This window comes from Halichoerus grypus, chromosome 2 (genome assembly GCF_964656455.1).
Source record: "Halichoerus grypus chromosome 2, mHalGry1.hap1.1, whole genome shotgun sequence".
Taxonomy (NCBI): Eukaryota; Metazoa; Chordata; class Mammalia; order Carnivora; family Phocidae; genus Halichoerus; species Halichoerus grypus.
Genome location: NC_135713.1, coordinates 111,998,687 through 112,013,670, shown reverse-complemented (window position 1 = coordinate 112,013,670; position 14,984 = coordinate 111,998,687). Strand labels below are relative to the sequence as shown.

General features: G+C 33.7%; 1 protein-coding gene across 1 annotated transcript in view; it reads left to right on the top strand.

Moving 5' to 3' along the window:
• MTREX (Mtr4 exosome RNA helicase) overlaps window positions 1–14,984 on the top strand; it is a 114,619-nt gene that overhangs the window by 18,613 nt on the left and 81,022 nt on the right. The window contains exons 6-13 of the mRNA XM_036065696.2: window positions 4,014–4,188; window positions 5,497–5,587; window positions 7,229–7,353; window positions 8,442–8,540; window positions 9,180–9,282; window positions 10,689–10,820; window positions 12,409–12,488; window positions 14,048–14,158. Of these exons, the coding sequence (XP_035921589.1) occupies window positions 4,014–4,188; window positions 5,497–5,587; window positions 7,229–7,353; window positions 8,442–8,540; window positions 9,180–9,282; window positions 10,689–10,820; window positions 12,409–12,488; window positions 14,048–14,158 (916 nt within the window). The remainder of the gene's footprint in view (window positions 1–4,013; window positions 4,189–5,496; window positions 5,588–7,228; window positions 7,354–8,441; window positions 8,541–9,179; window positions 9,283–10,688; window positions 10,821–12,408; window positions 12,489–14,047; window positions 14,159–14,984) is intronic.

The following is a 14,984-nucleotide window of genomic DNA, read 5'->3' as shown; positions in this document are numbered from 1 at the left end:
GAAGCACAGGTAACTGTCCTGGGGCTTGCTACTGGCATCTGAAGTTGGGGCTGGAGGGCAGTCTTTGAGAAACTGAGCCCTTAAGTTGTATAATCTGATGCTATCTCTGGGGAGTATCAGAATTTAATTGAATTCTCAAGACACCCTGCTAGTAAGAATTGCTTGGTGTGTGAGTAGGGGAGACCCCCATGTTTCAGTGGGATCTAGGAACCCCAAAAAAGTTCCTGTTGGTAGATATATTATTGGATTAGATCTTCTAAAAATGTGTTAAGAATTTTTGCATCTATGTTCATGAAGGGTATTGGGCTATAGTTTTATTGTAATGTCTTTTTCTGGTTTTGGTATCAGTGTAATGTTCTCTATATTTTACTGATTAGTTTGCTAAAGGTCTACCAGTCATACTGATCTTCTCAAAGAACAAGATTTTGGTTTTACTGATTTTTCTCTGTTGTTTTCTTATTTTCTATTTTATGATTTAGATTTGGATTTGGGGGATTCATTTGCTCTTCCTTTTTCTAGTTTTTTAGGGAGGAAAGGTGAAGACACTGATTTGAGACCTTTCTTTTACTAATACAGGCATTTAGTGGTATAAATTTTTGTTTAATATTGCTGTAGCTGCAACATAGATTTTGTTATGTTTGATTTGGTATATTTGGGAAATGCTTTTGATATGTTTTCGAAATAATTTGATATGTTATTTGATTCTGAAGAAACTCCTTTACAGTTTATGGTAGTACAAATCTGATGAAAAATTCTTTCAACTTTGCATGTCTAAAATACCTTTTATTTTGTCTTCATTTTTGAAAGATAGTTGCACTTAATATAGAATTCTAATTCTCTTAAGAGTACCTTTTGACTTGTATAGTTTATGACGAAATCCCCTATCATCCTTACCTTGTTCCTCTGCAGATACTTGAAGGCTACTTCAAGATTTTATCTTTATCAGTGGTTTTAAGCAGTTTGTTTATGATGAGGCTTGGTGTAGTTTTTTTCATGTTTCTTGTGCTTTGGGTTTGTTTTTCATTGCTCCCTATGGCACCTCTTTGAGGACTCTAATTAGGATTATGTTAGGCCACTTATAGTTGTCTCATGATTCACTGATAGTATGTTCCATTTTTGTGTGTTTAATTTTGGGCCTTTTCTAATGCTGTATCTTTCATTTCATTAATTGTCTATTATGTCATTAATCCATTCATTGCATTTTCATCTCATAACCATAGTTTTCCTTGGTAGAAGTTCATTTGTGTGTGTGGTTTTTATATTTTATTTCCCATGCCTCTACTTTCTACTTAACTTTCTTCTAGCTTCTTTGTTTTTTGTTTGTTTGTTTTGGGGTTTTGTTTTGTTTTTTTTGAGATTTTCTTAATTTGAGAGCGAGAGCGCACGAGCGTGGGAGAGGGAGAGAGAGGCAGACTCCCCACCAATCAGGGAGCCTGATGTGGGGCTTGATCCCAGGACCCTGAGATGATGACCTGAGCCAAAGTCAGATGCTTAACCAACTGAGCTGCTCAGGCGTCCCTCTTCTAGTTTCCTGAACTTATGGATTACTGTTACAAACTGTTTAAATTCCTTATTGCTGCTTTTTTCATCTGGGTTACTTCTTCATCTGTTTTGATTGACTTCTCCCTTTATTATAGGTCAGTATTTTCCTGCTTCTTTGCATATTGCTTTGATGGGATGTTTGGCTATCTTTAATCTCATCACTCTTTTGAAGCAGTTTGATTATGATGTGACTTTACATAGTTCTTCTCATGTTTCTTGTGCTTGAGTTTGTTGGGCTTCTCAGATTTGTGTGTTTATTATAGTTTTTTTTTTTATCACATTTGGGATATTTCCAGCTATTTTTTTTTTTTTTTAAGATTTTATTTATTTATTTGACAGAGAGAGACACAGCGAGAGAAGGAACACAAGCAGGGGGAGTGGGAGAGAGAGAAGCAGGCTTCCCGCTGAGCAGGGAGTCTGATGTGCGGGCTCGATCCCAGGACCCTGGGACCATGACCTGAGCCAAAGGCAGACGCTTAATGACTGAGCCACCCAGGCGCCCCACTTTCAGCTATTTTTTATTTGAAACATAAATTATATGTTTATAATTCCTTCTAGTTTGTTGGGGACTTCACTTCTATCATGCCACTTTAGTTTGTCTCACAGCCCACTTATACTCTATTTCTTATCATTTTATTTTTTGAAGTTGATTCTTTTTCACTTCGGACAGCTTTTCTTGATAGGTCCTCAAGTTTATTCATCTTTTTTCTGCAATGTCTAATCTGATTTTATTTTTATCAAGTGTATTTCAAATCAGACATTGCATTTTTCTTTTCTTTTTTTTTTTTTAAAGATTTTATTTATTTGACAGAGACACAGCGAGAGAGGGAACACAAGCAGGGGGAGTGAGAGAGGGAGAAGCAGGCTTCCCGCCAAGCAGGGAGCCCGATGTAGGGCTCGATCCCAGGATCCTGGGATCATGACCTGAGCCAAAGGTAGACGCTTAACGATTGAGCCACCCAGGCGCCCCAGACATTGCATTTTTCATCTCTAAAACTTTGATTTGGTCTTTGAATGTTTCCCAGTATTTAATGTTTTCTTGCTGCTTTGAAGACTTTCTGTTTGTCTTTTTTATTCAGAGTTTGATGGTGTCTCTAGGTGTGATTCTGTAGATTAGTATTTTTTAAAACAAATTTAGGAAGTTTTCATTGTTATTTTTTCAGATACTTTTTTCTCACTTTGGAACTTCCGCTGGGACACTTGAGGTTCTCTATTTTTTTCTTCTGTATCTTTCCTTAGATTTGATCATTTTTGTTGATCTGTCCTCATATTTACCGACACTGTTCTGTCATCTCAAATCTGCTCTTGAGCCCATCTAGTGAATTCTTCATTTTAGTTATACTTTTCATCTGTAGTGTTTTCATTTATTTATGTCATAGTTTTAGCCTCTCTCTTGCGATGGCCTGTTTGTTGAATAATTACCCTCTATTTCTTCTCATTCTTAGAACATGCCTTCCTTCCATTTTTTTGCACATTTCTAATAGCTGCATTCAAGTCTTTGTCTACTCAAAGTCCAACATCTGTACCCACTAAGAATTAGTTTCTCATGACTGCTTTTTTTTCCTAAGTATGGATCATACTTCCCTGTTTCTTTTTGTATCTTCTAATTTTTTGTTCAAAAGTGGACAGTTTAGATAATATATTGTAGCATCTCTGTATCCTTTTCTGTTTCATATCTCTCTTAAACTATGTATTTGATCATGTTTGGATACTTTTAATTATTTGTTTATTTCACTATTTGGGGAATATGGTTATACAGCTGTGATGAATATTATTTTTATTTCCCCAAATAGGTTATGAGTCTGTTGTGGGCCAGAATTATATTTTAAACAAGGAGACTCTACTACAGTGCTAAGCTTAGTTATCATTTCATGGTCTTTATTTAAATACTTAATAGAATTTTCCTTAAAAAAACAAAACTATATTGCATTTTGTTAATAGCTATGGAAGAACTTTTCCAAAATTAGAACCCATCATAATTCCCCGGCAAGGAATGATTTGATAATTATTGCATGTGGGGAAAGAATACATATGGATGAACTTATTTTTGAAACTCAGAAGAACAAAACTTCATTTTCCAGTGTTTGCTAATTGTTTATATATGTATAAACTGACAGGCAGAGGCTCTCAACTTTTGGAGGCCCATTTATAGAAAAAGTGTTTTACTTCCAAGAAATAGGGTAACCATTAGTAACTTACTGGTATTAGCAATTAAGTTACATTAATTCCAATAGACCACAGTTAAATATTCTTGTTTATTTAGCCCACTGCACTTCATATTTATTATAATAATTATTACTTTAATAGTTTGTCATTAGTAAATAGAACAAGATGTTAATGTTCTGCTAAGTCCGTTTAAGATAATTAGGGAAAGTTGGGACATAATTTCTATATTAATAGAATTTTAAAATTTATGTACTTTAAAGAAAAGGTTTTGAATGCTTTATTCTTATTTGCTTTCACATTTTTAGGTATGCCATTGCATTGGCCTTAAGGGAAAAACAGCGTGTAATATTTACCAGTCCAATTAAGGCTCTGAGTAACCAGAAATACCGGGAAATGTATGAAGAATTTCAAGATGTTGGCTTGATGACTGGAGATGTTACTATTAATCCTACAGCATCTTGTCTTGTTATGACCACAGAGGTAATTTATATGGTGCCTCATCCAGTTTTTGCCTTTTAATTTTAATTTAATTAATGTATCTTCAATTAGAACATAGGATGCTTTATCAGTTGCTCTATATAGATAAAATGTAATACTTTATTTTTCTAGTAGATTTACTAGAAAAGGAAAAGTTCATCTTAAAAGGTTTTAGTAATTATATAAATTTAGTTGTAAATTATTAATCCTGTTACTTGTCATATGACATAGAATTTTTTCACCAAATATTTTTAAAGGCTTATTGTCAGTGACATGGAAATACATTGACAGTTTTGCATACAGTTTAATATAAGTAGTGGCTTTTCCTTTCATTTGATTTTTTATTTTTGCATTTTAGTTGATATAAATACACAAATAACTTTTTAAAAAATGTTCAGCTAAGTTAAGCTTCTTCCCATAGTCATAGTTAGGTTTTACTTAAAACTTACATACTTATGGGGCACCTGGGTGGCTCAGTCTGTTAAGCCGCTGCCTTCGGCTCAGGTCATGATCCCAGGGTCCTGGGATTGAGCCCCACATCGGGCTCCCTGCTCAGCGGGGAGCCTGCTTCTCCCTCTGCCTCTGCCTGCCTCTCTGCCTACTTGTTCTCTCTCTCTCTTTGTCAAATAAATAAATAAAATCTTTAAAAAAAACCCTTACATACTTATAATATCTTGTGTTTTGAACACAATTAGCCATCTTGGCTATACCAAGTACTTTTATACATTCTTGAATTATATCCCTGCATTGTACATGGACATGGTACTGTAGAGAGCATAAATTAACTTCTGGCCTGCAGAGCTAGCCAAAAGCATTGCTCACTTTTCATTTTGGTGCCCAAAGTAAGTTTCCATTCCCAAAACTTTTTTCCATGTGTGGAAGATTTTCTTTAACTAAAAAATCAGGATACTGGTTGCCAGAGAGTACCCATGTTGTGAGATGAAGTAGAAAAAATTCAGTAAACAGTATAAAGTACCTAATGTTGAATAGGAGATAATTTTAAGTTACTCTCATATCCTAGATAGTGTGGATCTTGTATTGAGTGTTACATGTACAATGAAGTGGCTTCATACTTAAGATATATGCAGATGGGGTGATAATTCTCCGCATGAATTGCACCTGATTACTAACTGTTGAGAAGTCATTTATTTTGGTTTTATGAGAAAAGGAATATTATTTGATTTATGAGATATATTTAAGAGAAGTAACCTAAATTATTTTAATGTTTCCATTAAAGCATTTCCAAAATTCCTCGTCAAAAAGAACTTTTGTTGTGTCAAAATTTTGCTTAATTGTTTTATGTTTTTTTAGATTTTGAGAAGCATGCTGTACAGAGGTTCTGAAGTTATGCGAGAAGTAGCGTGGGTCATATTTGATGAAATTCATTACATGAGAGATTCAGGTATGTTCTGTGTTGCTGAGATGTGTGCCATATATTTTCCTTAAGGGCATTAGGAATTTTGAGTAAGTAGTTGTTAAATTTTGCTTTCACTATTCATGTGGCTAGAGTTCTGGTAAACTAAATTGTGGGAAACTATATCATCTCATTTAACTGCAGCTTTTTAAATAGTAACTCTGGGTGAGAAAATGCAAATAAAGATTTTTATTATTTGGAATAAAAAATAAAGATTTTTATTTATTATTTGGAAGAGAGAGAGAGAGCATGAGCGAGCAGGGTAGAGGGACAGAGGGACAGGAAGAGCTAAGCAGGGAGCCTGATGCTGGGCTCGACCTGGGACCGGAGGTAATGACCTGAGCCCAAGGCAGACGGTTAACCAGCGGAGCCATCCAGGTACCCTAAAGCTAGTTTGCTTTTAATAGAGAACTTTCCAAAATAAGTGTTAAATTTTTAAAGCTTTTAGCTTAGTAGTTAACTTGATTTTTATTAGTATTTTAGTTTTTAAAAACTCAGAAATGTAGGTTTATGGTAAAAAAATATATGAAATAGGGATTATGAAATACAAATGAGAAAAAAATAGCCTTTTACTTGAGCTATTACACTACTGTAAGCAAAAGTAAGTATACTTGGAATTTTGAGTGGAACTGGGAAGACTAAAGTTAACATTTAAAAGTTAAATGTTTAACATGTACACACTTAAAACTCAGTTTTTATTTATTTTTTTATTTTTTTACTTTTTTAAAGATTTTATTTATTTGACACAGAGAAAGTGACAGTGAGAGAGGGAACACAAGCAGGGGGAGTGGGAGAGGCAGAAGCAGGCTTCCCGCCGAGCAGGGAGCCCGATGTGGGGCTCGATCCCAGGACCCTGGGATCATGACCTGAGCCGAAGGCAGATGCTTAACAACTGAGCCACCCAGGCGCCCCAAAACTCAGTTTTTATTTAAATAAAGCACTGAGTTAACCTCTATTTATAGTGAAAGTAATAAAAATTTATGAAATCATTTACCCTTTAAACATTTCACCCCTTTCGAATTCATAAAATTAAATTCTGACTGGAGCTGTTTTGGTTTTAAAATCAGGAATCCTGTATTGATTTTTTATTTTAGGGGGAAACTCTCCAATTGATTTTTCTAGTTTTTTCCATTTAAATAAAAACTGGCATAGTTTTGCTGCTCATCAAATCTATCTTTCATGTCTAGACATCATGAGGGTAATTTGGCTGAAAGATGCTATATGGTATAGTAATGGTGTGTCTTTAAATTTTGTTGCTGTAACTTTTTACAAGCCATTAACTTTTGTTTCTCAAAGTGAGTTGGAAATACTATTTACATTGTCATGGGACTCTTGTTTTGCTGTGTGAGAAGTATTCAGTCTGGAGCTGCTCTTTGCAGGCTATTGTTTCAGAGTACATTAGTGGTTTAGTCTACTATCTATTGGATAAATTCATGGTAAGAATTAAAGTAGTTTTCATTGAGGGTCTATGGCTAAAAATATCTTTGTGTAAAGTGGTCTGCATTTCTAATTATTGAGCTTGAGAGATAATAATTTTAGATTACTTGTTAATAAAGTGACCCTGAATTCCAAGGGGTGTGTGTGTGTGTGTGTGTGTGTATATATATATATATTTTTTTTTCCCCCCAGAGCGTGGTGTTGTATGGGAAGAAACTATTATTTTGCTTCCTGACAATGTCCACTATGTGTTTCTTTCGGCTACTATTCCAAATGCCCGACAGTTTGCTGAATGGATTTGCCATTTACATAAGCAGGTATTTTCTTTCTTTTTGTCTTCAATATTTAAAATATTATAAGTTGGCTTTACTATATTTTATACTTTGTTCTTGATGCCACCTAGAATTAAGAAGACATTTTAATGTGAAACTACTTCTCATATCAAGTGCAAGCTTATCAAAATCACCTGATTAGCTTTTTTACAAGTGTGTATTTCTGAGCGCCATCTTAAAACCCAATATATCAACATCTCTGAGAGTAGGGGCTTGTAAGAGCTAACTTTTAAGAGCTCCTAAGTTGATCCTGATGATTTGCCAGGTTTGGAAACTACTGCATTTCCTCGCAGAATGAGGCCTTATAATAGAGAATTTCCTCTAAGACCTCAGTACCAGGAAAAAGCTGTACATCTCCTGAGCATGTGATTTGATTCTTCTTATGTTAACACAGTCAGCCTTTTTACTGACTGTGTTTCCCTTTTGTTTTTGTAGTCCAACTTTAGCAGCAGCATAGCACGTCATAACAAGCATTTGTTCATTTGTACTAAACTTATTCTTGGTTTTATTTTCCTGCCCTTATTTTTCCTTTATACCAGTATTCTTACAAACCGTTATCTGTTTATAAGCTCTCTGATGGCATTTTTGTAACATCTATGTTGCTTCTGTAGGATAGAAACCTATTTGATCTTCTGGAGGGGCTAGATCAACCTGCTGATTTAGTAAAGCTTTGAAAACCCTTTGTGGGGCAAAAAAATCCCATTTTACTTGAGGGAGCATTCTGTATTACTGTACTACTGCTGTGTAGGAACAGGTATCTTCTTTAATTATGGCATCACAGTTCTAGGGTATGAATCCAAGATCACTTTTGAAACTCACATCATGTATTTGGCCCTGATTAGGGAATTGATAAAATTGAATAGATGGTAGTATAATTCGATAGACATAATTTTTCCACATTTTTCTCTTGCCTGGTTTTTAAAAATTTTTAAGTTTTTTCTGTTTTTGAAATGTTGAATTCAAAAGTGTATTTCCCCAAGGTCTTTTAGGTAGGTTAAATACACAGTATTATTTTGAAGAAATAAAATTATGTGTTTAATTGTTTTTCTTTTCTTTTTCTTTTTTTTTTACAGCCTTGTCATGTAATTTACACAGATTATCGGCCCACTCCATTGCAGCACTACATTTTTCCAGCAGGGGGAGATGGCCTGCACCTTGTGGTTGATGAAAATGTAAGGGAGTAATTGTGATTATTTATTTATTTTTTTTTTTATGTTATGTTAGTTACCATACAGTACTTCATTTGTTTTTGATGTAGTGTTCCATGGTTCATTATTTGCGTATAACACCCAGTGCTCATTGTAATACGTGCCCTCCTTAATAGTCATCACCGGGACTAACTGTGGTTCTTACCTTATAATGTCATCCTTAGTTGTTCATACCTATTTTTCCTGAAACTGAAGTAGAATGGTAGAAGTCCATTTTTTTTCTTAAGTAGTTTTATGGTCCGGAATTATTGGGCTTGTGTGTATTTTTATTTCAGAAATTATATTTAAGACTTGTGTTTTTCTTATGCATAAATTAAGATTTTTCTTCTTCCCCAGTTTTTTTTTTTCCTTCTTCTTTCCTAGTGTTTTAAAATGCCTGAAGAATAGGTACTTGGGACATGTTTCAGATATCTTATGTTTTGCTTTTCCCAGTTTTAATATCTCTACCTTTTATTACCTATTATACACATTTTTTAACTATTTCAATGACCTTTGTAACAATTATTACATTATTTTTATTTTGAGGAAGCTTTGTTTTGAGGTATGAAAAATGTTTGGATTGTGGTTAAATATTAGGTTACATAGAAAAATATCTGATTCCAGGGTGACTTCAGAGAAGATAATTTTAATACTGCAATGCAAGTACTTCGAGATGCTGGTGATTTGGCAAAAGGAGATCAGAAGGGGCGGAAAGGAGGAACAAAAGGTAATGTGGAACTTTGTTCACTTTTCCCCTCAAGAAGCTATATAAAGATCTAGATAATGTAAGATAAAATTGGATAAATAAAGGTTTATTTCTTTTTCATATATGACATTGGTTGAGATATAATTCATGTACTATACAATTTATCCATTAGTGTATACAATTTAATGGTTATTACTGTATTAACAGAATTATGCAACCATCACCACAATTTTTTTTGAGATATAATTCATATACCATAAAAATTACCATTTTAAGTGTATAATTCAGTGTATTTTAGTGTGTTCCACAAACTTGTGCAACTACTCTCTAATTCCAGAACATTTGCATCAACTCAAAAAGAAATCCTTTACCCACTAGCAGTTAGTCTTCATTTCTCCTAACCTCTTCCCCTGCCCCTCAGCCTTATACAATCACTAATCTACCTTCTATTTTCCTTCTCTGAATGTTTCATATAAATGGAATCATAATTTGTGTGGTCTTTAGCAACTGGCTTCTTTCACTTAGCGTGTTTTCAGGGTTCATCCATGTTAAAGCATGTGTCAGTACTTAATTCCTTTCATAATCAAATAATGTTCTATTAAATGAATGTATCACATTTATCCATTCATCAGTTATTGAACATTTGGGTTATTTCTCTTTTTTGATTCTTGTGAATAATGCTGTGGTAAATACTTGTATTCTGCCAGTTTTTATGTAAACGTATGTTTTCTTTTCTCATTGAATGTATACCTAGCTTTGGAATTGCTGAGTCATGGTATTTCTATGTTTAAACTTTTGAATAACTGCCAGATTATTTTCCAAAGTGGCAGCTCCATTTTACATTCCCATCAGAAGGGTATGAAATCTCCATTTCCTCCACATCCTTGCCAATACTCACTGTAATCTGCCTCTTTGAATATAGTCATCCTAGTGGTATGAACCGGTATCTCAGTGTGGTTTTGATTTACAGTTTTCTCATGGCTAGTGATGTATCTTTTCATGTGCTTATTGGCTATTTGTGTATCTTATTGGGAGAAATACTTATTCAAATCTTTTCCCCTTTTAAAAATGAAATTGTCTTTTTTTGTTGTTGTTGAGTTGTAAGAATTCTTCCTATACTCTGAATAGTAGACCCTTACCTACTTTTTCCCATTCTGTGGATAAAGGTTGTCTTTTCCCTTTATTGTTGGTGTCTATTGAAGTACCAGAGTTTTTAATTTTGATGAAATCCAGTTTATCTGATTTTTTTTTTACTTTTGTTGCTTGTGCTTTTGGTATCATACCTAAGAATACTTTGTCTAATAACAAATCATGGAGATTTATTCTTCTATAGTTTTTAAGAGTTTTATAGTTAAAGATTTTTATATTTAGGTCTATAATCCATTTTGAGTTAATTTTTGGGTATGGTTTATATATTGTTTTTGCAGGACCATCGAATGTGTTCAAGATTGTGAAGATGATTATGGAAAGAAATTTTCAACCTGTAATTATTTTCAGTTTCAGTAAAAAAGACTGTGAAGCCTATGCACTTCAGATGACCAAATTAGATTTTAACACAGGTACTATATAATTTCAATATAGTTTTAATGTTATATGAAAATAAATATAAATATATTTTTAGTAAGAATATTAATCTGTTGTGATTAATCTATTATGTATTGCTAGGATATGTAGTTCACATTACAGTTACAGTAATGTACTCATTACATTTGTAAAAGTTTTAGGACCTTGTTTTATCATTTCCTTTTCCTTTTGTTTTATTGGAAGGTATAAGTACATTGCTTTGTGTAAAATCCGAAGATCCCTACTGAAAAATATTAGGATTATACCCTCTTGTACTTCATTGCCATAAGCTCCTTTGTTACTGCCTTTATTACTGTGGCTCTCTGTGTGACGACTTAAGGCTAGGTTACTTGGTCAGATCACTTTCTGTATAGAAAGTACTATACTTCATTTTTCTAAAAATCCAAACCAGGAAGACCTGCCCTTTACCTAATTGTGGTATAACCTTTTAAATAAAGTAAGATAACTTGTATTAAATTAATAAATTTTTCCCACATATTATCTGTGAGTGTAACTCACTTAAAGTCACACAGCTAGATAGTAGCCTAGCCTATCCAAAAATTCAGCATACTTTATTTTTTTATTTTATTTTTTTTTTAATTCGGCATACTTTATTATATCCATTTATTATTCAGTTTATCCTTTTATGTATGTAATTCTGTATAATGAGAAGTAAATAATATCCTCAGTCATCCAAAATCAAATGTCAGTTGTATTGGTTTCATTATCAAGGCACAGAATTAAACCCATGCATTTTAGAGCTACTTTTTACTTATCCATGGGCAAAGTAAAAACAGATATTCCACATAAACTCCTAAAGTTAGTAATATTTTATTTTTTAATTGAGTGAATTGCTCTGCTTAGACATGTTTCCTTATAACTACCAGTGCTGCATGGGTCGCCTGGGTGGCTCAGTCGTTAAGCGTCTGCCTTCGGCTCAGGTCATGATCCCAGGGTCCTGGGATCGAGCCCCGCATCGGGCTCCCTGCTCGGCTGGGAGCCTGCTTCTCCCTCTCCCACTCCCCCTGCTTGCATTCCCTCTCTCGCTGTCTCTCTCTCTCTGTCAAGTAAATAAAATCTTAAAAAAAAAAAAAAAAGTTTAACTACCAGTGCTGCATTTGCTTAATGTAACAAGGTCATATATTGATTAATTGAACAAATATTTATTGACTACCTGTAATTTAATAGACGTTATACAAGAAGGCAATATAATAGTTAAGAACATAGGCTTTGTTTGACATTGCTCCTCTAACAGTTAATAGCAGCCTCCATTATTTGCTATAAATCTCACTTTCCTCAATAATGGATAAAAATTATCCCTGTGATCTGTAATTGTTAGATGTACGGCACTTAGTATAGTTTTTGTTAATTTTATAAGGTAATACTTTTATTCATGGATGAATTCTGTTAGATATGTTTTGAAAGGCAGTGAATTTTATTAAACAGTAATTTTTATCTATTTTGCCTTCTGTTTTAAATACTAACTCTACTGTTATTCTTTATAAACTTATATTCTTTGCAATCTGTGAAGCTTGGTATCATTGATTCACTTAGATATTTATGTACCCTTGAATTTTTTCTTAGATGAAGAAAAGAAGATGGTTGAAGAAGTATTCAGTAATGCCATTGACTGCTTGTCTGATGAAGATAAAAAACTCCCTCAGGTTTGTTTAGTGTCACTAAGTAAAATGTGGATATTAAGTGTGATAGCATATTTTTACTTTGCATTTCTTGGTTTCGTTACTATATATTGCATTGTTTACACACTGCAATAAATATGTTGCATTGTACACTAAAATGATACCTTGATTTATTTTTTAAATTTCTGAAAAGGTGACAAGAGGAAAGATGTGCTGCCTAAGGGAATTCTTCTCTGAAAGCTAACATGGTCTGGAAATTACTGCTTCTGTTCCTAATACTACAAAATTATTAATTTTAAGTCACTAAATTTCTTTTTTCTTTTTTTTTTTTTTTTTCGAGAGAGTGTGTGTGAGCACGGGAGGGGCAGAGGGAGAGGGAGACAAAGAACCCCAAGCAGGCTCCACGCTCAGCACCTGACACAGGGTCCTGGGATCTAGTCCCATGTCAGGCTACCTGCTCAGTGGAGAATCTGCTTATCTCTCTCCCTCTGCCCTTTCCCCCTGCTTGTGCTCTCTCTCCCTCTCTCTCAAATAAATAAATAAAATCTTTGAAAAAAAGAAGTCAGACGCTCAACTGTCTGAACCACCCAGGCATCCCAAAGTCACTAAATTTAATTCATAAGTCTACCAAACAGAACACCTAATGAAAATCATGTGTTTAGTGAGGAATTTAATGTCTACTCTGCTTTTAATCCAGAGAATTTTTCCTTCGACTTTTGGAATTGCTTGGGGATTTCTAAAATATACTGATGACTGGGTACCACTCCCAGAGGTTCTGATTTAATTGGTCAGGTGTGTATTGTGGTCATTAGAATCTTTCAGAAGCTCTCCAGATGATTCTAATGTGCATCCAAACCTGAAAACTACTGTAGTGTGACCTAAGACATGAAAATTCTGTTTTGTGAAAAGGAAGTGGGAGGTTATACTCTGCTTACAAATGATTACTCTGATATATAAAGGATTTATGATAAAAATGCAACAGCATGTTTCTCAGTGTTTAAAATACTATTTAACTTGGAAGATTTTCTTGTAATTTTTCTTTCCAGCTGAATTATTAATATTTGAGGGCTAAGGCATGTCTTTATACATCTTTGTTATCCTAGCACAGTTCTAATAGTAGACATGTAATGGCATTTGATAATGTGTTAATGAGGATGAATTCCTTAGTAATTCATTTGTTTTTAGATGAAGTACATATTTATGTGAAGTATGCTTTATACTTATTTGTTTTTAGTTGGAGCTGGCTAGTATTAAGTTTATTTTGTGTAGATGCATACTTTGCCCTCATTTCTATTTGTATTTGGGGAGATGAAGTGATGCTGGAGAATTTGAATGAGGCAGCAGTGCATATATGAATTTTATTATTTAAAGTATATCATATTAAGGAAAGCTAGGACAGAATTATTTTGAGTTTTGAGTTTAATAATCTGTGGGAATATGCGTTTGGTTTTTGCTTTTATTCTGAAAAAAAACATTTCTTTAAACAGCTTTTTATTGCCCATTTTTCTTAGTTTGGTTAGTTTAACATTTTCTCTTTCCCTTTTCTGTACATCACTGAAAAATAAACAGTATTTCAATCACAGGTTGAACATGTACTTCCTCTTTTGAAGCGAGGGATTGGTATTCACCATGGTGGTTTACTTCCTATTTTGAAAGAAACTATAGAAATTCTCTTTTCTGAAGGATTGATAAAGGTATGATTTTATTTATTATGCCTTAGAATTGTGTTGTATGAATAGTTTGAAAATTATTACTATTTTTTTTTTTTTAGGGAGGCTCCACACCCAACATGGGCTGTGAACTCATAACCCTGAGATTAGGAGGTGCATGTTTTATTGACTGAGCCAGCTAGGTGCCCCAACAAGTTGATTTTTATGTATCGTGTTATACTTCATACATTTTGGGCTGTAGGTAAAATATCATTGGGTTCCTTTCCTATAGTTAAAGTAAGAAATGGTAACACTATACAGTGTGAAATTTTGCAAAAGGTGCTGTTTAATTTTCAAAAGTGGAGTTGATTCTGAGTGGACTCCTGTCTGTATACAGATTAAAACGATTAGAGAAGACAAGGAGAATTGCCGGTAGTTATAAAAGAGCGTTTTTTAGGATGTGCTAATTTAAACCACAGAGAGTCTAATTTAATTTTAAAGCTTATGTTGATGTCTGTACCCAGAAATGGGGTATTAAAAATGGGAAACTACTTCAAAATGTAGTTATAAGCCTATATATGATTTACAAATGATTTTATGTTTAAAAATCAGGTTAGAATTTTAAAAATCAGGTATTTGTTATGAGAATCTGAGCACTAAATAGAATATTTAAAAGAAATTTACTCACTTTAAAGAACAAACTTGAGATACTTTAGATCAAGAATTGGTCACTATTTCTACCTAGGTCCTGGTAAGGCCCTCTTGATGTTCCTTTATAGATTACTGTTGAGGCTCGTCTATGGCCATACCACCCTGAACGCGCCCGATCTCGTCAGATTACTGTTGAGGCTCATTTTAAAGAATCTTTTCT